The sequence below is a fragment of the Fukomys damarensis genome, unplaced genomic scaffold, assembly GCF_012274545.1.
Source record: "Fukomys damarensis isolate Sample0158 unplaced genomic scaffold, DMR_v1.0_HiC HiC_scaffold_32, whole genome shotgun sequence".
In the NCBI taxonomy this organism is placed as follows: Eukaryota; Metazoa; Chordata; class Mammalia; order Rodentia; family Bathyergidae; genus Fukomys; species Fukomys damarensis.
Window position 1 is genome coordinate 33,478,190 of NW_022900944.1, and position 26,303 is coordinate 33,504,492.

The 26,303-nt window shown below is 38.7% G+C and overlaps 1 protein-coding gene across 1 annotated transcript in view; it reads left to right on the plus strand.

The window, feature by feature from the left end:
- Positions 1–4,561: 4,561 nt before the first annotated feature.
- Positions 4,562–26,303, plus strand: part of LOC104854047 (cytochrome b5 type B) — a 37,870-nt gene continuing 16,128 nt past the window's right edge. Inside the window, exons 1-3 of the mRNA XM_010612348.3 lie at positions 4,562–4,848; positions 24,549–24,677; positions 25,402–25,431. Coding sequence (XP_010610650.1) covers positions 4,669–4,848; positions 24,549–24,677; positions 25,402–25,431 — 339 coding nt within the window. The 5' untranslated portion in view covers positions 4,562–4,668. The remainder of the gene's footprint in view (positions 4,849–24,548; positions 24,678–25,401; positions 25,432–26,303) is intronic.

The window sequence follows — 26,303 nt, forward strand, 5'->3', positions numbered from 1 at the left end:
TTTAGAATTATTTTAGATTTATAATATAGAAAAGTTGCAAAAATGATAGAGTTGCTGCATACTCTTCCCTCAGTTTTCCATAATGTTAATTTTTTCAGCGCCTCATGGATTTGTGCTGCCACTGAGCTACATGCCCAGCCCGAATGCTAACATCTTCCAGGGAGTGGCCCAAATGGGACAGCTACAGCAGTAAAGCAGCACAGACGGTTCAGAGGAGACCCATACTTACACTCAGTCAGTTTTCAGCAAAGACGTGAAAACAGATCAGTGAAGAATTGTTTTTTCATCAGATGGTCCCGGTACAACAAAAGATACTGAGAAAGCTGCCTATGGTCACCAAGTTTATGAATGACGGGGCAAGAATTCCAAACCAGACTTTGCGGCTGATGTGTTATAAATTATGCATTTGTAATCAACATGTTTAGGCCACAATAATTTTTCCACATGAAAATCACTGTGAAGCTATATTCTTTTTGCGATTTTTATTTTTTTATTAGTACATGTTTGTAGTATATAATGATCACATTCCTCGTGGGGAGCTGGGACATGCACATAACACATTGTGATTCTTTTTTTTTTAAATCCTCCTCCTCTGTCCTCCCTCCCACTCCCTCTATCTCTTTGTGCCCGTCCCATTTGCACAAGATCCATCTCTCTATTTTCTATTATCTTTTATTTTGCTCTTTATATGTTGGATTTCTCATAGAAGAGAAACCATGTGATATTTAAGCTTGTGTGTCTGACTTAGTCACTTAACATTATGGTCTGGGCTGTACTCTTTAAAAATGTCAGTTATGAAAGAAAAAGATAGGAAATGTTCTGATTAAGACACTAAAGAGGCATAAATAAACTATTATATGATCCCAGATTGGATCCTGAGTTACACACACTAGCTACAAAATTCCACAAAGGACATTCATATAATAATTATAAAGTGATAGGTTAGATAATACGGTTTTTGATGTTTTGTTTTTATTTTTGAGATAGCATGTCTTTTTATATTGCCCGAGGTGGCCTCATATTACTGGGCTCAAGTGATCTTCCTGCCGCAGGCTTCTAGATAACTGGTAGTATAGGTGTGGGCCACTGTACCCAGCTCTAGGTAATTTTGTAGGACTGTTAAGTCCCTGACTTTGATAATTATTCTGGGGTTATGTAACAATATGTTCCTATTCTTAGAAGATACATGGAAAACTATTTGAAGGTAAAGTATCATTATGTCTGAAATGGCTCAGCACTATTATTTATAGGGGATTGAACTCGGGACCTTGTGCGGCAAGGCAGGCGGCAAAACTACTGAGCTAAATCCCCAGCCCAGCTCAGCCCTATTAACAACAATAAAAATATATGGGAGAAGCCAAGTGTAGTGGCATAGGCTTGTAATCCCAGCACTCCAGAGGCTGAGGCAGGAGGATTGCTGTGAGCTTGAGGCCAGCCTGGGCTACATAGTGAGTTCAAGGCCAGCCTGACTACATCGTGAGTGAGACCTTGTCTCAACACACACACACACACACACACACACACGAAATAAAATATTAAAAAATATTAACAATTGGTAAATCCAAGTCAAAAGTATACGAGTTTATAGTATTATCCTTGCAATTTACCTGTTTTGAAGTTTTTTAGTATTTAAATAATAACTCAAGCACCTTTAGTATGACACTAATTCCACTTACCATGATACAAATTCAGTCTCATCATTTATGGATGTTCCTCTCCTACTCCAGGGTTTTACTTAGTGCAACACATTCAGGAAAGGCCATCTGCTTTCAGTGCAGTGATTGATCACTGTGTGAGACTGACAATCTCCACACTGGGGTTCATGTGAATCTTTTTTTTTTTTGGCTACCAGGGATTGAACTCTGGACCTTGCTCTTTCGAAGCAGGCGGTGGAACCACTGAGCTAAATCCCTGGCTCATGTTAATCACTTAATTGGACCTTCTCACATCAAGAGTCCAGTCTTCCTGCATGCATTGTAACCCTTTTCCTCTGAAGTCCTGTCACCTGCCAAGTCCCATCAAGGAGCCAGTGGAGGTCCCGCTATTGGAAGAAATCCCCAACCACTCTCCTCTTGCCAGTTTCGGAAATCTCTCCCCACCCCAACTTCGTACCTGCTTTTGCCTTTGCTGCACTCCCAAATATATTTCTCCTATCTCCCACTTCGCTGAGAGGTTCTCCCGTTCTATTCTCTCTGTCTTTAAAAAAATAGTTGGATTCACTTTCCTAGATGGAGGTAGAAAAGGAAATGCTGCTTAATTTTACTAACTCATTATATGTGTGAGGAGGACGTTTTTAGTAGGCTTCAAAAAGTTGTTTCCCAAAGGTGTTCACAGACAGACTACATCAGCATTACTCAAATATTGCTCAAAATGTTGATTTCTGGTTCTATACCAGAGTCTCTGGAAGTGAGACAGAGAATCTACATTCTTAACACAGCTTTTCTAGAAGACTCATGCACCCTGAAGTGAGAATCATTCGTTTAACAAACGTGTTTAGAGTTGGATTTCTTTGCATTTGGCATGTGTAGTATTTTTGTTTCTTTTAGATAGATTGTTTCTTATATTACCTTTCTATCATCAGAGCCTATTACAGGACTGTGACAGTAAATTTTCAGTAAATATCCCTGAAATGAATGTAAATATTTTCAGAAGATCTTAGGAATAAATGAGATTTCTCTTATAGTTTCAGTCTAATTAGGGAGGTAAGATATGCAACGTTAAAGTTTACAGATACAGTGCTTTTCCTAAAATAGCATATTCTTAGAAAGCTTGGACCCCCTGGAGCTCAGAACAGTAGGTGATTTTGTGAAAAAGGAAGAAATTGAGAAACTTGAGAAGTTGAGAAGGCACAGGAAGGCAGAAGATATGATAACTGTGTGCACCTGAGATGACCACAGTGCGGCTGTAAAACCAGCAGGTTTAGGAGTCAGAGGTTGGTGCAGAAGGCTTACAAAGGGAAAGATGGAAAGAGCCTGCAATTGTGGAGTCCCGAATGGTAGTCTGTGAGTGGCAGGAGGGAAGTGACATTTTAGGATGAATCATCTTGTCAGTTAAAAATAAGTAGCTCACAGACACTTGCACATTCACCAAACTTGGAATTCCAAAATGCCAGGATCTCTAGCGGAGGACAGTTAAGGTGAATTCTATTTTATGGCTTTTTTTTTTTTTTTTTTTTTTTTTTTTTTTTTTTGGTACTGGGGATCGAACTCCGGACCTTGAGCTTGCGAGGCAGGCAGTAGAACCATTGAGTTAAATTCCAGGCCGAGGTGAACTCTATTTTAGATCACGTAAAAACTAAGAGTGTAGATAGGTCCCTGATCACCAAATAATTTGTTTAAAAATCAGATGCTTCAATATGGAGATACCTCAAAGAACTAGGATTAGAGGTTCTATTTGACCCAGCCATCCCTCCGCTGGGTATCTTTCCAAAAGAATTAAAAGAGTCATACCACAGTGATACTATGCACACCCATGTTTATAGAGGCAAAATTTGTAATAGCTAAAATGTGGAAACAGCCCATTTGCCCATCAATTGGAGACTGGATAAAGAAGATGTGGTTTTCCTATAAAATGGAATACTACTCAGCCATAAAGAAAGATAAGTTAGAGTCATTCATAGGAAAATGGATTCATATTGAGGATATACTCTTAAGTGAAATAAATAAGTCATACATGTATAAATACTGAATAGTTTCTCTGGTGTGAAAAACTATAATTGTACATAAGATCCTAATGATATAATTGACAATATGAAATAGGAAGAAAAGGACTAAAGGTGTAGAGGAAGTGGGAAGGGTAGGGGAAAGGAAATAAGAGAAAAGAAAAAAATACGAGAAAATGAAAAAAGGGAAATAAAGAATTTGTAAATAGGGAAGGGAGGAGGGGATAAAGGGAGGGCAGGGGTAAGGGGAAAAAATGAGGACCAAGACCTGTCATGTAAAGGTATAAGATCCCAATGAAGAATGTATCCACCGTATACTTAAAATGTACCAATAAACTCAATGAGAAAAAAAAATAAAATAAAAATCAGATTCTTGGTAGTGGTAGAAACGTGGGATTACTTCATCCCCTTCCTAAATTTTGCTGGCCTAAGGCTGAGGGCCAGTCGCCTTGCATTCCTAACACCGGCTATCTTTTCTGTAGTGATTACTGTATAAGAGCTTTAAAGAAACTATCTCATTTAATTTGCCAACCCCTTCTGTAAGGAGGAGGTTAGTTATCATGTCCATTTTACTTGAAGGAAAACTGAACCTTAAGGAGGCGTATTTCCCATATGACAGGCGGGAGGTAGCAAAGATATAAACCTGGAGCTGGACAGAGGCTGTCTGGGAAAAACAAGCTTCGTGTAAAAGTAAAGGAAGCGGGACTCGGGGGAATTCTGTAGACTCGGTCCCCTCTTTGAGGACGCCTCAAACCCAAGGGCCTTAAAAATGAAACGGAACCTCTTCTGAGGCAATACCTACCAACTCGGCCCCATCAGGCACCTTTCCAAAATCACAGCATCTGATTGGCAAGGATGGAGGGGCTGGACGACTCTGATTGGCTAGATAGATCTCGAACCAGGTTAACCCGGTTACGGAAGCCGAAGAAGGCAGAGAGCGGACTGCCTGTAGGAAGTTTAACTGAAGAAATCCAGGTAGCGGTGGTGAATAGGTTATCTCGGGCCCAATGGCGACCGTGGAGGGTACCGGCAGCGGCGAGAAAGAGCAGGGCGGCGAGAAAGAGCAGGGCGGCGAGACCTCAGTCACTTACTATCGGTTGGAGGAAGTGGCGAAGCGCAACTCTGTGAAGGAACTATGGCTGGTGATCCATGGGCGAGTCTACGATGTCACCCGCTTTCTTGACGAGGTGGGGCCCTGGAGGTGGGGGCCTCCGGGAGCTACGGGGATGAGGGGTGCAAAGGCTGCGCGGAGTGTCATAGGATGGAAATGAGCCCTGGCTGAGGGCGGTAATTTACAAACGGGCCCACAGCCCTCAGAAACAGGGAAGGGGTCTTGGCTCTGCATGTGTTTCCAGCCAGCCCGAAATTATCTTCCTAGTGTAATGTAATGTATTACTGATGCATTAAACACTTGTGTGCTAGGTTGACTCTAAGCCATAATTGTCTCCGTTTTACACAAAGGGAAACTGAGGCTTAAGAGAGGCTGAGGACACTCAAGGTCACACAATTAACGGCCTAGGTCGTTAGAACCCAGGTCTCAAATGTTCCTTATCTGTGTTCTTTTCCAGTGTGCTTTCTGAAGTAATACTGTTTTGGGAGAAGAAATAATACCTTCTTGAAAATCTCAGGTTTTTTTTTTCTTTCCCCATGGGGTTTTGCCCCCCTCTCTATTTTGAGTTGATCTCAGGACCAAAAAGATCCTGAGTTGACTTTTTCTTTTTGGCCGCTTAGATTCCCTTGCCTTTTTTAAATCTTTCAACCTGTTGTATTAGATCGCATTGCATAAGTTCTCTTGGAAACCATTGTGCAACTGAGTGATTTTTTTTTTTTAATCTAAGGAGACAGGAGAGACTTTTTCACTTATTTAAACTAATTTTATTGAGGTGTGATTTTATACACTTAATTGTGCCCATTAAAATGGTACAGTTTGATGCATTTTGACAAATGTATTCGCTTGTAATCAAAACTCCACTTAAGAAATAGATCGTTTCTGTTACACTAAAAGTTGTTTCTTGCTCCTTTGTTGTCATTCTCCCCAGCGCCAGGCATCCACTGGTTTGCCACTACTAATTAATTAATGATATTATTTTATTTTGAGTAATAGATTAATACCTGTGAGTTCTTTCCTTCCTTCCTTGTTTCCTTGTTTCCTTCCTTCTTCCCATTCTTGACCTGGTCTCACTGTTAGCCCAGGCTGGCTTTGAACTTGCAGCGATCCTCCTGCCTCAGCCTGCCAAGTGCTGGTGTTTCAGGCATGTGCCACCACACCTGGCTGTGATCAATTTCTTGTAATAACCTTGCCTAATATAACCTTAATGTAACTGGGGGGAAAAAAGTTTATTTCTATTCTTTTTCTCTGAGGCAAATATACTAGTAAAGTTTTTTTTTTCCTGTTAATTTGGGGACTAGGGAAAAATTTGGTGCATACATACAGTTGACTTATAATTCTGTAAAAAACTTTTAAAACTTAAAGTCTCTCAAGAAGGATGTTGTGCTAACAAATCTTCCCACTGGACAGTAAGCTAAGCTCAAGAATTGAGTAACTTGTTGAATTTGAGTAGTACATGATATTTCATGCTTTTTTTCTTTTTCAGTGCTGGGACTTGAACCCAGAGTTCATGCGTGCTAGGCAAGCACTCTACCACTGAACTACATCCTCAGCTTCATCCTCAACAAAACTAGTTGATAAGCATAGGACTTGCTAGGAATAATCCTTATTTTAACAGGTACAGTGGACCCTTGACTTACAAACTCAGTTTGTTTCCAAGGACTAGTTGTAACTAAAATTGGTCAGTTGAAGGCTCAGGCTCTTTTACACACCTTCAAAGTCTCTCTCCTGTATTCAGGCAGCTCTCAGTGTCCTTAGAGAGACATTGGCCCAGGATTTCTGAGTTTACCCCACCCAGGCAAGGATGTTATATTGTTCCTTCCAGAACTCTTTCAGGGTTGAATCTATATCTGAGACCATCTGGAAGTTCTAGTGGCTGGCATTTGGGTCATAACTCAAGACTTTGTTCATAAGTTAAAGCTAAAATTTATAACCCAAGTTATTTGTATGTCAGGCTGGTCATAACTTGAGGTCCACTATATAAGAAACAGTTTCAGAGAGATATAATTAATTAATGACAATCTGGTTTAGACAGATGCCTTCATTTTTCTTGTCTCTGTAGCATTACTACAAAATTCTAGCGTTAGCTATTTCCTCTATGATTGACCTGATGGTAAGTTTGTTATGCATATTTCATAGTGGGTAGGCAGTTTTTTTTTCATTTGTGGTGATTCTTATGATTTTATTTTCCTAGAATTTCTTCTTCTTCTTCTTTTTTTTGAATGGGGGTGGTTTGAGATAGGATCTCACAATGTAGTTGAGGCTGACCTGGAACTCACAATGTAGCCCAGGCTAGTCTCAAACTCACAGTGATCCTCCTGCCTCAGCCTCCCTAGTGCTGGGATTACAGGTATGCACCACCATGCCTGGCTTAGAATTTCTTCTTGACTGATTCAGAATAGTGAATCTGAAGGGAACACTTAGTGCTTATAGAAAACATTAATTCAATCTAGAGTGGTGGTTGCAAACCTCTTTTACCAGGTGTTAATGTAGCCAGAGACTTTTGGTATGCAAGTCTTCCCTTGAAGCTTGAACTATATAAATCTTTGCCTTTAGCTATTCTTACTTGTTCTGTAGTCTCTGCCTCTGTTCTGTTCATTCCAAGCTTACACATGCATTTACTTAATTAAATATTACAGCTGGCATAGTGGCACATGCCCATAGTCCCATCACTTGGAAGGCTGAGGCAGGAAGACCACTGCATTCAAGGACAGCCTAAGCTACATAGTGAGTTCAAGGTCAACCTGGACTACATAGCAAGACCCTGACTCAAAAGAACCAAACAAACAAGCAAACGAATACTGAGCCTTTACTTTGTGCTAGATCCTGTTGTAGGTACTGAGGATACAGTAGTGAATAAATGTGCCCTCATGGAAGTTACAATCTCCAAGAGACAGAAAATAAACTCAGTAAATAAGTGAAATATATAGTGTTATGTTGCAGTAAGTGCTTTGAGGAAGAACATTACAGGGAGGACTGGAATGTGTGTATGGGCTGACCGTGTGAAGATGAGGGGTTGAAATTTTAGGTACAAAGGCCAGAACTAGCTTTGAGAACATGGATAGGGTGAAGGCCAAGAGTAAGGTAAGGAGCTAGTCATGTGGATACGAGCAGGAAAAGCATGGCAGACAAATGGAACAAATTAAAAGGCTTATGGAAGTATATCTGATGTCTGAGGAACAGTCAGGGAGACCGTAGTACCTGAGATCAGAAGGGCTGGAGAGCAATAATGACTGGGATGTTTAGGAAGCATTTTGACTTTTGTTCTGATATGGAAATCACTGGTGTAGAAGTGTGTCATGATATGACTTACTGGTTTAATGGGATCATTCTGATCATGTACGGGTGTTGCGGGTTTTAGGAAGGACTTTACCTTTTGTTCGGACACAATTCAACTTAGCGGTTTAATGGGTTCATTTTGGTAACTGTTGAGAAAACAGAAAAGGAGGGCAAGAGTAGAATTGGGGAACCAGTTATGAACTCTGGTAATTTAGGCAAGGAATAGTGCCTTGGACCAGAGCTCTGGCAGTGGATAGTAGTGAGAAGTGTCAGATTTTGAATGTGTTGTGATGAAAAACCAGTAAGTTTTAGTGATGCTCTGGACTTGGGGAATAAAAGAAAAAGGACAGATGACACCAAAGTTTTTGGCCTGCTGGTCTAGAAGAATAGGGTTGCTATTAAGTTTTCATCCTTCTCTTTACAGTCAGAAATCACTTTGGGATTCCCTTATTAAGGGCTTTCTAGTCTGAATATCCTTCCTCTATAGGTTGGCATTTTAATTGTTTCATTATTTTAATCCAAAGAATTGTTTGACTCTTTCTATACCTTTTTTGCGTACTTATACAGTGGACCCTCAAGTTACTACTGACCTGACATACAAATAACTTGGATTATGACCGGAATTTTAGTTTTAATTTACAAACAGAGTCTTGAGTTATGACCCGAATGCTGGCTGCTATGCTTCTGTATCTGGTCTCTGATATAGATTTAACCCTGAAAGAGTTCTGGAAGGAATATGACAGCATCCCTTCTGGTGTGGGGTTAGTTGAGAAATCCTGGGCCATTGTCTCTCTAAGGACACTGAGAGCTGCCTAGGAGAAAGTGTGGCCTAAAATTATATAGGAGAGAGACTTTGAAGGCACCTGACCAACTGGAGTTATAAGCAGCCCTCAGGAATGAATTAAGTTTGTAAGTCAAGGATCCACTATGTATACAAATGAATATGGAAAGATCAAGTATTTTTTTTCTTTTTGAGAGCCAGAGTTTTGTTGTGTTTCTCAGACTGGCCTCAGTCACCTTACCTGAAGCAGTTCTTCTGCCTCGGCCTCCCTGCTAATTTGGATTGACAGTCATGTTACTGTGCCCTTAGGTTCATATTTTCATTTGCTTGCCACTGACCAGTGAAAGGAGGGCATATATTTTGCTAAAGAAGAAAGAAGAGTTTATTCTTGGCTACCTCTGAGGCAGTGGAAGGGCCTGTTTGCCTCAAATCACTATTTCCCCTTGTACGTGTGGGTAAGGGACTTTTACGGTAAGGAACAGGAGGAAAGGTATCCTAGAGAGATACTTGCTTTATTGCTTCCAGCCATCTTCAGCTCATTGTCCCCTTTCATGTGGAAAGAGAACTGGGCTCTGGGTCTCCTGGTGTCAGCATCTGCATATTCTGTCACTTCTTTTGGGCTGAGGAGAGGATTTGTTTTTTGGGGGGATTTTGCACTTGCAAGGCAGGTGGCGGAGCCACTGACCTAAATCCCTGGCGTGAATTTTATTTTTCTTAAATTTTGTCTTTATTAGTACGTGTTTGCAGTACATAATGTTTACATTCCTTGTGTAGAGTATAAAAAATTTCATTCTTTTTTGCTCCCTTTCCTTCCCCTTCTTTCTCTCCCTATTCCCTCCCTCTGTCTTGACTGCCTTCCCTTTTGAGAAAGATCTGCCTTACTTCCTACATCTATCTTTTGTTTTGCTTTTTATTTATTTGTTTTTGTTATTTCTGGTACCAGGTATCAAAATCAGGACCTTGAGCTTGGGAAGCAGGTGCGGTACCACTGAGCTAAATTCCTGGCCCCTTGCTTTTTATTTATAATTTAGATTCATCATTGTGGTCTTGAGGTGCATGAAGGAGTGTTGATTATGTGTTTTCAGGAGGAAATTTGGAGTTGCTTATCTCTAAAAGAAAAAAAATACTTTTAAAGTTCCATTAGCAGTGCTGGTTACAGTTCTCCCTTGCTTATTTCAGCCTTCAGTCTTAAAGGTCTTGAGGTACCACATCATCTGCTGGCAGTCTCTCATGTTGGATTAGTGCATGGATTCTGTCAAAGGTAGCTGGAGTATAAGCAAAGGGAAGCCAGATGCTTGATCCTAAAAAAGTACTTCACTAAAATTGTGAAGTCAAATATAAAAGAAAGCCAAAATCAGGAGATATCTAGCCATCACACTTACTAGAAGGGCCTTTTGCTTTTTGGAAGTCATGCATAAGAAGCCTCTTTCACAATTTCTGCAGCTCTACTTATTTTGGTAGGGTTGACACACAGGTGACTCCTTCATGCTTGCAACTCCACCCCACCCCACGCTTTTTCTTTGTTTCTGAAAGCAATGCCATTTAACCATCTGTAACCTTATCCTATGGCGCTGAGATAGTTTTCCCCAGTGACGGTCAGAACATGTCCTGTGCTGGAGGAGGTGTGACAGATGATTGGAGTCTGTCATAAGCCCTTCTTGCCAAATTTGAGGAATACCAGAGATTTAGAGGGTGTAGCTCTTAGGCTGAGTTTATCTAACGTCCTTTGTCGAGTTTAATCTTGTCTATTTTGTAGTCAGTACCCTAAAACGTTAGAACTGTGATAAATAGTTAAAAAGCTTACAGGCAAACATGAAACAAGCCAATAAGAGTAAAGCAAACCTGACGCCCGGGATTTAGTCAGTGGTGCCACCACCTGCCTCCCAAGCACGAGGACCCACGTTTAATCCGTAGTACCAAAAAAGAGAGTAAAGCAAACCTGTCTATACGTCAGACTTGAACTAAAGAACATAGTGACCAGGTTAACTAAAGAAAGACAATATTTCTGTGAGGCAAGTTTAGTTCTGCCAAAAGGCATATCAAGCAAATACTTGGATCCCTTCCTAGTATAAACCAGTGTTAATTACCATTTGGGGGAAACATACTAATACTTAGACCAAGAACTATAGTTCAGTAACACTTTCAGGATTTCTTAGGTATACATACACAACAGTAAACTTTTTTTTAATACAGTATATGAGTATTGTCTATTTTACTAGCTAAGGACATTTATTTTGAGCAAGACTGTCTTGTCTAGAGGAACATGGTTTTTGATAATTATATGAGTATAATAAGCAACGTACAAGGTAGCAAATTAGTAAAACAATTTAGTAACTTTTACAGCATATTAAGACAATTGCATTTTTAAAAATAAGGAAAATTTAAAAAAAGGAAAGTCACATGATAGTAGTTTAACCAGAATTATAAAAGCTTCAAACAGGTATCTAAATATGAACTTCCTAATAGGACTCCATTTACCTACATATTTGATCTTAATAAGACAGTAGAGAAAACAGTAAATTTTAACAAATTTTAAAGTTTTGTTGTGAATTTTATGAACAGATCAATATCCTAGGCCTTATTTTTATTTTTATTTTTTGGTACTGGAGATCGAACTCTGGTCCTTGTGCTTATGAGGCAGGTGGCAGAACCATTGAGCTAAATCCCCAGCCCCCTAGGCCTTATTTTTAACAAAGATTAACTTCCCTGTGTATTGCATTTTTAATTTTTAAAAAATATTTTTCTTAGAACTGTCTCTAATGAGACAGCTATAACTTTTAAACATATATGATCAATTTACAAAAAAAATTACAACTTGTACATTGTAACAAAATGCCACTCCACACATAAAATTCATATTATTTATTTATTTTTAAAATAACAAAACTTATTGGTGCATTGTAGGGATACATACTGATAACACTTGTCATAGGGAATTTGCACCTGTACATCCTGCCTCTTTTTCCCCCTTCCCTCCTCCCTTCAAGTCCCCTACCCTCTTTATGTCCCTAGTGCAAAAGCTTTGTTTCCAATTTTTCCTTCTATTTTCCCTTCTTTTTGTCCCCTGTTCCCCCCATCTGCCTTGTTCCCATTCCCTGTTGAACGTTTTCTCATTTCCCAATATCTGTTACACATTTTAGTCCTTATTTCCACTTTCATTTTCTCATAGCAGAGAATGCAATAGTTACACATGTGTCTCCAATTTATTTCACTTAGAAAACTCATGTTATTAACCCATATTTGTGTCTCAAACTGTGTCATCTATAGGTGCTTAAACACTGTACATTGAGAAAATGATATGTAACATACTTGAAGTGGGAAAAGCCCAAAATCTTTGTTTCTGAATGTCATAAGGCTTTTCTGTAAAAACAGTGTGATATTTGTTTATTTTTGAGACAAGGTCTTGCTATGACATTCAGGCTGGCCTTGAATTCACCATGTGACCTAGGCTGGCCTCAAACTCACAAGTCTTAATAATTTAAAAGTTCCCAGGTTTTAAGACATTTTTTATTGTTCTAAAATTTAGATAAAATAAGTAAAAAATTTATACATCTCATCCTAGCACTATTGCTCAAGGCCTCTAGAATGAAAAAAAGAAACCAGTTTAGGAATGATGCCTCCTACCAAGAAAAATACAAAGGCAAACCACCCATAATCAAATTGCTCCATTTTTTTTTAAGTTAAGGAATGGAAGTGGGAAGAGATAAAAATCAATTTTCAGCAAATAAAATTTGACAGATATTTTGAAACACATCCAATTTAAAGTGAATCAAGGACTGTTATTCAAAATGACAGGAATTTTAAACCTTATCAACATTAGCCAACCAGCTTCATGGTCAGTGAGTTCAGAAGGCTCTTACTTGTACTTGTCACTAATCCAGAAAAGGGCAAGGAAAGCAGCTGAGGCTATTATCCTAGTCAAAATTACTCCAAAGAATCTTAAGGCCAGTTGTGTGAAATCAGAGTGTGCTTTCAGGTATACAGGTCATTTTGGAGCACGATAAAATCACCTTTTTCTAAGTCATAGGTAACTAAAACTTTTCCAGGGAGCTGCAAAGCACCACAAGCATTTTATTATTCCTGATTTACAACAGAGCTCCTCACACACACCACAGAATCTCTGTCTCTTAATCCAAACTTATCTCAACAATGGTTCAAGGAACTTGGACTCTGTGTTGGCTGATGAAGGAGCCTCAAACCAACTTGAAGCCCCTTGTGGCTTATGTAATTTTAGAAAGTTCTAAAGCCCTGTTACCCATCCTAGGATAAAAGTGGTTGTGAGAAGAGTAGGTTACAAGAAACAAAAGCAAACCAAAACAAATGAGTGCTCCAAACAAACTGAACAAATGCCTGGAAATTTTTTCTCTCTGAATCGCTTCTCATACCAGTCAGTGCCCCAGCATGACCTGCAGTGGCTCCAAAGAGTGAAGGTCTCTACCTCACCCAAATGGCACTGGAGAATGACCTAAGAGGAGGTCCAAGTGGTGGAGACAGTAGCTCCTCCCTGGAGTGTGCTCACTTTTCTGTCCTCAGTCCCTTGTTATTTGTGTACAATTGATCTGGTATTTTCTGTCAGTAATTTATTTAGCTTTTGGTTCTGGGGATTGAACCCAGGCTCTACACATGCTATACAAATATTCTATTACTAAATTTCATCCCTAGTTTATTTTTTGAGGCAGAGTCTTGCTAAATTGCCCAGGCTGGCTTTGATCTCTTTCTTGCTTCAGCTTTGCAAGTAGTTGGGATTATAGTCATGTGCCATCACACTCAGCTTTTCTTTCTTTCTTTCTTTCTTTCTTTCTTTCTTTCTTTCTTTCTTTCTTTCTTTCTTTCTTTCTTAAAGCATAAATTTTCTGTCCTCTTTTCAACAGTACTAAGTACCTCAGTTCATGAATAATTCTGTTCAAGAACAGTATGGTTTCCACATGGAAGCATTTGGCAAAATTTTGCTTCCGTTGGTAAACTCTGCATCAGGCGATGAACACTAACTCAGCAGCCTTCTCTAGAATTGTGGAATGTACCATTGTAATTGAACTTAAACAGAAGTCAAGGACTTCTGCTCTCTACCACATATTCTTTGGACTGTTAAACTGTCCAATATTCTGTAGCCATTACAACCCTGCTTGTAAAACTTTTTCATTACCCTGAACAGAAACTTTCTATACAGTAGGTTCTCCTTTATTTTCCCCAAACTCAGAGTAATCTCTAATCTGCTGTGGTCTATGAATGTGCCTATTTAGGTACCTCATATAAGTGGAATCATATAATATGTCTTTTTGTGTCTAATTTCTTTCACTTAGCATGTGTATTTAAGTTTTTTATTGTGGTTTTTTTGTTTTGTTCTGTTTTGGTACCGGGGATTGAACTCGGCTCCTTGTGCTTACAAGGCAGACCACCGAACCACTGAGCTAAATCCCCGGCTATACTTTCTTTTTCAGTGAATTTGATTATGTACCTCATAGAGACACAAACATATATTACCTGTCTTTTTTCATCTGACTTATTTCACTTAGTATAATGTTTTCAGAGTTCATCAAATTTACAGCATCTGTCAGATTTTGTCTGTCCATCCATTGATAGTCATGGGTTTTTTCCGATTTTTGGCCTTGTAGTAATTCTGTGTTTGGCTTTTCAAGGAACCCCCAACATGTTTCCCACACCAGCTGTTGCATTTTACATTCCTACCAGCAGTGTTCAAATTCCAGTTTCTTTATATGCATTGTCTTTGGCACCTTTTTTTTTTTTTTTTTTTGGTACCGGAATTGAACTCAGGACCGTGCACTTGGGAAATAGGCGGTAGAACCACTGAGCTAAATCCCCGGCCCTCTTTGGCACTTTTTATTTTTCTCTTTCCTTTTTTTAAAGTATAGCCACCCTAGCAGTTGTAAAGTGATATACCCATTTTGGTTTATTTCCCTAATGATGTTGAGCATCTTTTCATGTGTTTATTGGTCTTTCTGTGTATCTTTGGAGAAATATCTAATTTCTTTGCTCATTTTTAAATTGGATTGCTTTTTTGTTGTTTAATTGAAGGTGTTCATGTATTCTGAATATCATTTCTTTAACAGTTACGTGATTTGCAAATATTTTCTTCTGTAATATGTTTTTTGGTACTGGGAATCAAGCAGGTCCTTGGGCTTGCAAGGCAGGTGGTGGCACCACCGAGCTAAATCTCAGGCCCTATAGTTTGTCTTTTTACTCTTTTTTTCCTCAGTACTGGAGATTGAATCCAGGAGAACACTGCCATTTAGCTATGTCCCCAGTCCTTTTTTATTTTATATCTTGAGACAAAGTCATACTAAATTGTCCAGGCTGGGCTTTAACTTGCATTCTTCCTGTCTCCGCTCTGGAGTGGTTGGGTTTACAGATGTGAGCCCACATCTTGACGTCTTTTTTTTCTTGATATCTTTTGATTTTTAAATTTTTATTTATTTGTTTTTTTGAGACAGAGTCTCACTATGTAGCCCAAACTGGCCTCAAGCTCACAGTGATCCTCCTGCCTCAGTATGGGGATTACAGGTGTGTGCCACAGCACTTGGCTTGATGTCCTTTGATATTTTAATTTTGTAATTTTTTTTCCAGTGTCACTGATCAAACTCAGAGCATCACATGTAGAAAAGATCTTAAATTATATGGAGTTCAGTTTATCCATTTTTGTCTTCTTTTACATTTTGGTGTCCTCTGTGAGGCTCCATTGCCAAATCCAAAGTCATGAAGATTTACCAGTATTTTTTTCCTAGAATATTATGATCTTAGTTCTGATTTGGTTCATTAATCCATTTTGAGGGATTTTTTGGCTTTTGTTTTTTGGTTCAGGGATTGAACCCAGGGCCTTACCTATCCTAACCATGTACTCTACCACTGAGCTATATTCCTAGCCCCATGAATTAATTTTTTTCTATGATAACGGGATAGAGGTTCAACTCCGCTCTTCTGCTTGTGGAAATCTAGATTCCCCAGCACTCTTCTCTTGAAAACACTTGTTTTTCTTTACTGAATGTACTTGGCACCTTTGGTAATAATCAGTTGGGCATAAATGTATGCATTTATTTCTGAATTTTCTTTCTTTTCTTTTTTTTTTTGGTACAGGGATCGAACTTAGAACCTTGTGCTTGCAATTTTCATTTCTATTCCCTTGCTGTAAATGTCTGTCCTTAATGCCAATACCCCATTTTGATTATTGTAGTTCTGAAATCAGAAAGGTTGAATTCTCCAATTTCATTCTTTTTTTTTTTTTGGTCCCGGGGATTGAACTCTGGTCCTTGCGCTTGCAAGGCAGGCCACCGAACCGCTGAGCTAAATCCCCAGCCCACAACTTCATTCTTTTTTTGAAATGATTTTGACTGTTTTGAGTCTTTTGCAATTCTATATAAATTTGAGGGTCAGCTTTTCTGTTTCTGCAGAAGCTTTTAGAATTTTGATAAGGATTGCATTGAATCTATAGTTTACTTTGGATAGCATTGACATCTCAAGAATGTTTTCAGATCCATAAACACAAAATGTCTTTCCATTTTTTTAGATGTTCTTTAATTTCTCTCAGCAATGTTTTAGAGCTTTCGGCAAACAAATCTATGTCATTAGTTAAATTTACTCAATATTTTAATTCTTTTAGAGGATATTGTAAATACAATTGCTTTATTTCCTGTTTAGATTGTTCATTGTTGATATATAGAAACTTATTTTTGTGTGTTGATCTTGTATCTTGAAGCCTTGCTAAATTAGTTTATGAGCTCTATAGCTTTCTTCTGAATTCTTTGGAATTTTCTATTCTTTTTAATTTGGATTTCTTTTTATTTTGTCTAATTGCTGTGGCTAGAACTTGCACTACAATGTTGAAAGCAATGGTAAAAATGGGCAGCCTTGTCTTGGTTGTGATCTTATTAAGGAGGGAAAACTTTCAGTCTTTCACTGCGAAATGATATATATATGGGTTTTTGTTTTTGTTTTTGTTTTTGGTTATGGATTACTGTATATTACACTTTTTTCTTCTGTTTTCATCATGAGGTCTGTATTTGGTTTTCTTCTACATGTACACTGATTGGTGTTTTAGTTTTTATATAAAAGTTTTCCTAGGACCTTTTCTTGGATCCATACAATTGAACATTTCTAAGGATCTAGGCTATTACCTCATAATACAGGTGAAAAAATTTGTTCAGAGAGCTTTAATGATTTCCCTATACAACCATACAACTAGTTGGCAGTAAGACCAGTCTGGAATGAATGCTTCCACTAACTCAACTTTCCTCCCCTCCCCTCTCCTCCCCGCCTCCTCTTTTTGAGGGTCTCGCTATGTAGTTCAGGCTGCCTTTGAACTCATGGCACTTCTGTGGTCTCAGCCTCCCAAGGGCTGGGAGTACAGGTGTGTGCCACCATACCCAGCTCTGAAGTTCTTACTAGTTTTTTTACTTCTTACACTAGTGGTTCCCAACCTCCCAACCTCTATATTAGTGGTTGCCAACATACTAGTGTTGTGAATCAGTATCCTGGAGCACTTGTTAAAGCACAGATTGCTGGACTCTCATCCCAGAGGTTCTGATTCAGTGCCTCTGGATTAGGACCTCGGGGTTTGCATGTTGAGAAGTAAGTTTTTTTAAGTGCAGCTGCCACTGCTGCTGGCCTGCACTTTGACCTACAGTTCTTCACCATTCGGAGTGACACCCCCCCCACACTTCGCCACCACCACCGGGGATTGAACTCAGGACCTTGCATCTGCAAGGCAGGCAGTGGCATCACTGAGCTAAATTCCTGGCCCATGAATGACACCATCTTGAAAGCAGCACTTCATAACTCTTAACCGTGCCTCCAAACCACTTGTGAGGCTTTTTATATTTTAAAAGGATATTGTATGGCCATGTGTCTGAAAAAGCAAACCTGCAGATGGTTACAATTCCTCAAATAAGGGAAGAGAGGAAATGTTTGTGAATTGGAAGACACAATACTAAAATGTGAATTTGCCCTGAATTTGTCTCTAGATTTAACATAATACCAAATAAAAATTCCAGCAGGCTTTTTTCCTAGGAGTTGACAAGCTAATTCTGATTTCTGTATGGAAATATAAAGGAACTAGGATAACCTAAATGATTTTGAAAAAGAAAAAGTTGAAAGGATTTTTTTATGCCCGCCAATTAGAAAAGTTACTTTTTTTTTAAAGTTTTAAATTTTTTATTAGGGCATGTTTGTAGTACATAATGATTAAACTCATTGTGAGGAGTTGGTATGTGTAGAAATGAAACCAAGCAAAGGAATAGGAACATGCAGGCACAGCTTTACTGGGGGGTTTACCCCAGGAGAAGTGGAACGGTGCTTGCCCATTAGCAGAGAGAAGTAAACCTTTTATGCCTGTGTGGGTCACAAGGGCAGGCGGGAGTCTGGGGATTGGCACTAGTCCCAGTTTCAAAAGATGTTTTTTTGGGTGGGGTGTGCTTTTCTTGTGCAAACATGGTGGCTTTGAGGAGTGGGCAGCCAGCTTACCTTAAGAGCTATCATATTTTTTTCCATTGGCACCCTTATTCCCTACAAACATCCTGGGCTGCGATAAGGGTGAGTCACTAGTTGCTTAGAAAACATAAGTCATGATTTTAATGAGTTACAGGTTCAGGGTCTGGGAGTTTGTTCTCTACCTCTTCCTGGTGATCCCTACTTGTTTTTGTTCTCATGTCGTTTACTCTTGGAGATGTTATAGCAAAGGCATCTTGGCTTTAAAGATGCACCTGGTTTTCAGGTCAGTAAGATTGCCTAGGAGGGCAAACAGGAAGGAAAACATATGGTCTTTTAATGGATAACAGGCCCTGAATTAAGGCCTTGGGGGTGCACCTGCCCTTTGTCCTCATGGTGTTCCTTGACAGCCTCCTTGACAGCGCGGTATTAGGGTGTAATTAGGCATGTCAGTGGAGAGTCTAGAAATAGACCCTTGCACATAAGATCATTTAGAGGAAAGGGTAATTAGAGGGAAGGGCAGCCTTTTACCAAGTCTTGCTTGAACAACTGGACATCAGCATATTATTAAAAACAAAAAACATTTCTACCTGTCAAAGGCAAAAAAAAAACAAACCTCAAAATTGATCATAGACATAAATGTGAAAATGAAAATTATAAGCCGGGCGTGGTGGCACATGCCTGTAATTCCAGCTCTTGGGAGGCTGAGGCAGGAGGATCGCTGTGAGTTCGAGACCAACCTGGGCTACATAGTGAGTTCCAGTTCAGTCTCAACTACATAGTGAGACCCTGTCTCAAAAAAAACAAAACAAAAAAGAAAATGAAAATTATAAAAACTTCTAGGAAAAAATAGAAAATCTTTGCAGTTCTGAGGCAGAAGATATATTAGAGAAGATAGAAAAAGCAATAACCATAAAAGAGAAAAAAGATACATTAGTCAATATTAAGAACTTGGGGGCCAGAGATTTAGTTCAGTGGTTCTGGTGCCTGCCTCACAAGCACAAGGGCCTGAGTTCGATTCCCCCATACCAAAACAAAAAACAGAAACAAAACTTGGGCTGGGGATTTAGCTCAGTGGTGCCACTGCCTGCCTTGCAAGCACAAGGTCCTTAGTTCCATCCCTGGTAACCAAAAGAAAGAAAGAAAAGAAAAAAGAACTTAATGCTATTCAAAAGATTTTGGTAAGAAAAAGCAAACCAACCGGGCATGGTGGTGCACACCTGTAGTCCCAGCACCTGGGAGGCTGAGCCAGGAGGATTGCTGCGAGTTAGGGGCCAGCCTGAACAAACAGCAAGACCTTGTCTCAAACAACAAAAAAACAAACAAAACAAGCCATGGACTGGAGAAAATTTTATATATGTATATGAGGAAGATATTCAGAAAATACAAAGAATTCCCCCTCTAGGCTATTGTGACTCAGTAGGTGTGAGCTGGGGTCTTTCCACATAATTTAAATAATCACCTGAAACTTTTTTTTTAATTCTCTCAGATTTCAGAAGGACTCAAAGTACTGAAATAGTAATGGACTTGACTAGGGGATGCTGCCCACTAATCAGCAGGACCACAGAAATCTCTGTCAGATATTTCAAGCACAGAAATTAGCAAACAGATTACTGAAATTAAATTAGAGTACAAAAAGTGTACTAATGCATAGGATCTTAGTCTTGTAAAGATGGCATTTAAAATTAGTAGAAGCTTGAGGTGTATCTCAGTGATAGAGCTGTTGTCTAGCATTTACCAGGCCCTGGGTGTGATCCCTAGCACTCCCAAAAAAAAAAAAAGAGAAATGACTGGAAAAAAAAATGAACTCTAATAAATTGTGTGGGTACAGGTGTCTACCTTTTTCTCTCACTGTTTACAGAAAAAAGTTCCAATGGAAAAGAACTTTTGTTTCCTAATTCCTGTAGTCCTGGCTACTCAGGCACTGAGGCAGGAGTGTCATTTGATCCCAGAAGTTCCAGGCCAGCTTTGGCAACGTAGGGAGGCCTCATCTCAGAAATCAAAACAAAAATACTGTACAGTTGTAGACACAGTAGTAAGCCTGCATTTAAATGTCCCATTTTCAAGAATGAGAAACAGTTTATTCTATATTAAAGTATTGACCTCAGCATTTTCTTTTTAGCATTAGCATTAATTGCTTTTATTTACATATATCAGAATTAGAAGTTCAGCTTTTGACTTTTTTCCCCTCCAGTTCTTTTATTGGTACATTTTAGGTATGCAGTACGTTTACATTTACCATTGGGAACTTGTACCTTTACATGATGTGTCTTGGTTCTTATTTTTTCCCCATTTCCCCGCCCTCCTTTCACCTCTTCTACCCCTCCCTATTTATGAAGACTTTGTTTCCATTTTTTCCTTTTCTCATATTTTTTTCCTTTCCTTTCCCTTCTCAGCTTTTGACTTTGAATTGCCATCATTGGTCTTCTAGGAACAAAGTGAATAAAATTGTTCTGTTTTTGTTATCACATCAGAAACTTGAAAGTACATGAAGAGTTTTGAATGGAGGAGTCACCTATAGGGCAGATATTAAGTAGTGAGAAAATCCCTGGGTGTGTCTCCATCTTTTCTTTTGGCTTGCTGTTGAACTATGTTATACAATCTGTCTCCCAAAGGAGCATTATCACTGTATTCACATGGGCCAATAATGGGAAGGTTTTACACTCTTCCGAAGTTGGCTCTTATTTTTCTTTGTTGAATTAACATAAAAAAGGAGTGCGGAGGGTGGGGATTTAGCTTAGTGGTTCAAACGCCTGCCTCACAAGTGCCAGGTTCCAAGGGATGGAATTGTCAAAGGATAATATTTTTGTTTTGTTTTGTTTTTTAAGAGATGTAGTCTTGCTGTATTGTCTAGACTGAGCTTGAACTCCTGGGTGATCTTCCTGCCTCTCAAGTAGCTGTTACTATTGGTGTGCATCACTGTGCTGAAATTTTTATATACTATTGAAGTTAAGGTGATATGAATTTAAATTAATGTTATAACTTTAGGATGTTAAATGTAAGCCCCATGGTAGCTGCAAAGAAGATAACTGTAAATGTACAGATGTTTCTTGATTTACAATGGGGTTACATTACAGTAAACTTAAAAGTAAGTTGAAAATATTGTTAAGGATTTTAGCTCAGTAGTGCTGCACCTGCCTCACAAGCACAAGGTCCTGAGTTTGATCCCTGGTCCTAGAGAAAAAAAAAAGACAGAGAGAGAAAAGAAAATATTGTTAAGGGCCAGGGTTGTAGCTCAATGGTAGAACACTTGCCTAGCATATACTGGAGGCTTTTTGTTAACTCTCTAGCACCACAAAAAAGGGGGTAGTCCTGGTGTTAGGTTGAAAATGCATTTCATGATACACTTAACCTACCAAAAATGCCAAACAACATAGACTAACTTGGCCTACCTTAAATACGCTCAAGACACTTAACATTATTGTATTGTTGGGCAAAAATCATCTAACACAAATCTTATTTTATAATAAAATATTAAAATATCATAGTTTATTGAATATAGTATATATAGAGTTTCATTTGTTTGCCCTCATGATTTCGTGGCCATTTAGAATCTGCTATTCTCTGCCAGCACCAAGCATTGTGTGTGTGTGAGAGAGAGAGCATCATACTGCATATTACTACCCCAGGGAGTTCAAAATTTGCAATATGGTTTTTAACTGAATTCATATCACTTTCTCACTATCAGAGTTGAAAAATCCTAAGTGGAACCAAAGAGAAATGAGATGGGAATTTAAATGTTTCAGTGTAAAAACATTAGCTAGCTTGGTGTGGTGTCACCTGCCTATTGTCCTAGCTATGCAGAGGGTGGAATCAAGAGGATTCTGAGTTCAAGTCCAGCGTGACCAATATAGTGAGACTGTAACTCCAAACACCAACCGAACAAAATATAAAAGAAGACGGTAATGCAGTAAATGAGGGAGGAAGAAACAAATGAAACTTGTAGAAAACAAATAGCAGCTGAATGTGGAGGCTGAGAAGTATGCGATCAGGGTGCCAGTAGGTTTTGTTAGGTTTGCTTTCTGCTTCCAAGATGGTCCATATTCCTGCATCCTCTGGAGGTGAGAAAAGCTCTGTCTTCACGTGGTGGAAGCTGGAAAGGCAAGTGTTGTAAGTGGACTGCTGTCCATACTTAATTGAGAAGTTTGGGAAGGAGGTTGGACAGTACTTTATATAAGTTATTTTAGTGGAGCTTGTCTCTATATTGTCTTTTTTCTTCTAGAAGAAGTGTTCTATAAAATTGTTCTTTGTCATTCAATTGGATTGGGTATCCTTGACTTGAAAATAACTTCACTGAATCCATTGCATTTTATTGTGTTTGTATATGTCTTTTTTGGTACCAAGAATCGAACTCAGAACCTTGCACTTTCGGGGCAGGTGTGGTGCCACTGAGCTAAATCCTTGGCCCTGTGGTACAGTTTCTTTCTAGTGTGTGGTATTTGTGCCTCTGTTTCAATCTCAGAACCTTGTGTTTTATTTCTTTAATTTTACTGCAACTATAATCTTGTGAACATTGACCTTATTAGTAGCAAAGTCACTTTTTCTTTGGCTGTGTTTGTACCCCTTGACTCAGATGTATCTGCCAGCCTTTCAAAATGGCTTGCGATGGGCTTTTTTTTTTAATAACAGCTTTGCAATAACTTAAACTGGAGCCTCATGTTTTCTAGGCAAGTACTCTACCACTGAGCTATATCCCCAGCTCTTTTATTTTATTATTTTTTAGTGACAAGGTTTTGCTAAATTGCCTTGGCTAACCTGAAATTTATAGTTCTCCTGCCTCAGCCTTTTGAGTCACAGGATTATAGGTTTGCTGCACCACACCCAGTATCCCAGGATTTTTTTACTGAACTAAAAGAAACATTATACCCATTAGCCATTACTGTACATCCTACAGTAATCTCAGCTCTAGGCAACCAGTAATTTGTAGATTTGCCAATTCTGGACATTTTGTATAAATGAAATATGTAATATGTGACCTTTTGTGACTTCTTTCATTTAATGTTTTTAGGCATCATCTCTGTTGTAGGATATATCACTACTTTATTATTTTTTATTGCCAAAAAATTCCATTGTATGGATATACTGTATTTAATTAATTAATTAATTTTGAAAGCTTTGAGGTATATTCTTACTATTTTATTATTTATTTGTTTGTTTACTTACTTATTTATTTATTTATTGAGACAGGGTCTCACTATGTAGTTGAGACTGACCTGGAACTCACTGTGTAGCCCAGGATGGTCTTGGACTCACAGCGATCCTCCTGCCTCAGCCTCCCGAGTGCTAGGATTACAGGCGTGCGCCACCACACCCGGCCTATTTATTTATTTTCATACTTTATTTATCTACCAGTTGATAGACATTTGGATTCTTTCTACTTTGGGGATGGTATCAATAATGATATTATGAACATTCATATACAAGTTTTTGTGTGGATATATGTTTTAATTTCTCTTGACTGTACACCTAGGAGTAGAATTGCTGGTCATAGGGTAATACTCTGTTTAACGTTTTGTGTATGTGTGTGTGATAGAGTGGACCCTTGACTTATGAACTCATTTAGTTCAAGAGGGCTATTATAACTCAGGTAGGTCAACTGAAGGCTCAGGCTCCTCTGCACAGCCTTCACAGTCCCTCTCCTGTGTATATAAGGCAAATCTCAGTGTCCTTCGACATTGTCCTAGGGTTTGTCAGTTAACCCCACACAGGAAAGGATGTTGTCATGTTCCTTCCAGAGCTCTTTAAAGGTTGAATCTGTATCAAGACCACCTGGAAGCATGAGCAGCCGGCATTCGGGTCATAATTTAAGACTATTCATAAGTTAAAACTAAAATTCCAGTCCTAACCCAAGTTGTTTGTAAGTCAGGCCAGTCGTATGTCTGCATGTCAAGGGCCCACTATACTGGGGGTTGAACCCAGGGCCTTTCCACTGAACTATACCCCCATCCCTTTTTATATTATTTTATTTTGTTTCATTTTTTATTTTGAAGCAGGGTCTTGCTAAGCCACCAAGTTGTCCAAACTAGAGTCAAGCTTGCAGTGCTTCTGCCTCAACCCACCAGGCTACTGATCACAGATGTACACCACCATGCCTGATTTAGTAAGAATATTATAGAAATTTTGCTGTGTTTTTCACATTGCATCCTTACAGGTGGCCTACAATGTCAATTTCTATCCCTTTAGAAGGAAAAAACAGATAAAGGAGGGAAAGGGGATAGGAGAAAAAAACACATTGTTTTGCTTTTCAGAGAAGCCTTGGTTCAATACATACTTTTTCCTTATAGCATCCTGGTGGAGAAGAGGTTCTGCTGGAACAAGCTGGTGTAGATGCAAGTGAAAGTTTTGAAGATGTAGGCCATTCCTCTGATGCCAGAGAAATGCTAAAGCAGTACTACATTGGTGATATCCATCCGGTAAGAACTCCCAGAAAGTGAGGAGCACTTAGGCAGAGAAAACTGCTGAATAGCCACAGGATGGAATGAGAGAATGATGAAAATAAAAATTCATCAACACAGTCATCACGCTAAATTTCCTCTAAGGATCATCTACCTTACAGTGCAACACATACGGTATCTCTGAAAAACTAAGGGGATTGATTTTATTGACTGATTCTTTTTGAGGTTTTTTTTTCTTTCTTTCTTTTCTTTTTTTTGATACCAGGGATTGAACTCAGGACCTTAGGCTTGCAAAGCAGGCACAGTGCCACTGAGCTACATCCCCGGCAATTGATTGATTCTTGTACAGCAACTAATAACATTTTTACTTAAAATAGTGATTTTTGGTAGTTCTTGGAAGTCCCACACCAAAGGTGATAACTATGGACTTTTAATTCCTCTGTACGTACTATTTTAACAGGAGACTCTGATATGGTAAGAGTAGAGAGGGTCAGTTCCCATCTTCAAACCCTGATGTTTCCCAGGAATTCACTACTACCAGATTATAGTCTCATGTTCCAACATTAGAAATAAGCACATATTAAGAGTTCACTTGGGGCCAGGGATTTAGCTCAGCGGTTCGATGGCCTGCGTTGCAAGGACAAGGACCCCGAGTTCAATCCCTGGTACCAAAAAAAAAAAAAAAAAAAAAAAAAAAAGAGTTCATTTGGATATGTATAATACTGTTTTCTTCTTTTAACAGAATGACCTTAAACCTCAGAGTGGTAGCAAGGTAAGAAGTCATCAGTTTTTCTTGTCTTTCAAGTGTTATGTTGCTGTTTACTCAAGCAGAATTGCTTTGTTAAGGTTATCTTGACAAGAGAAGTTAAAAGATTTGAAAGTGTTTACTTTTTCCCCAAGCAAAAATCCTGTTTTTCAGGAATTTGGACTCAGTACCTCTCAGGAAAAAGAATTGCTGAGTCTTGGACAGTAGGAAACATTTTATTAATGCTTGTTTTTTAAATTGAAAGTCTAAAGCTATATTCTCTGTATGGTTTTGAAAGAAATTAGTTTATGGGTTCAGTTATAGAACAGTATCTTAATCTTACATTATATGGAATAGTTAATAATTCTATATTCAAAAGATTTGGAAATTATTTTTTTTTCTTTTTATTGAGTTTACTGGTACATTTTAGGTACACAGTACAGTTACATTCTTACTGGGATCTTGTACCTTTACATGCCGGGTCTTGGTTCTCATTTTTCCCCCATTCCCCTGCCCTCCCTTCACCTCCTCCTCCCCTCCCTATTTACAAACATTTTATTTCCATTTTTTCATTTTCTCATATTTTTTTCTTTAAGTTAATTTTTTCTTATATGTTGTCTTTTTTATAATTAAAGAGGTCTTTCCATCCTTGTTTCCCACATTTATTTCATTCCGCAAGCTCAAATAGGCCCACATCCTTTCCCAGTAACTCAGTGATATAACAAAAACAAAAGATTAAGTATTGGAATGTTTGAAAACTTTAATATATCTCTGCATTATATACCAGGAAGAAAATACAAAAGCTTTTGCTGCTTCCCACAAACTGGGTGGTTCCATCTGTCATATGTATTTTCTTACAATTTCAAATAGCTGTTACAGTACCCTCTGAATTTAAAAGA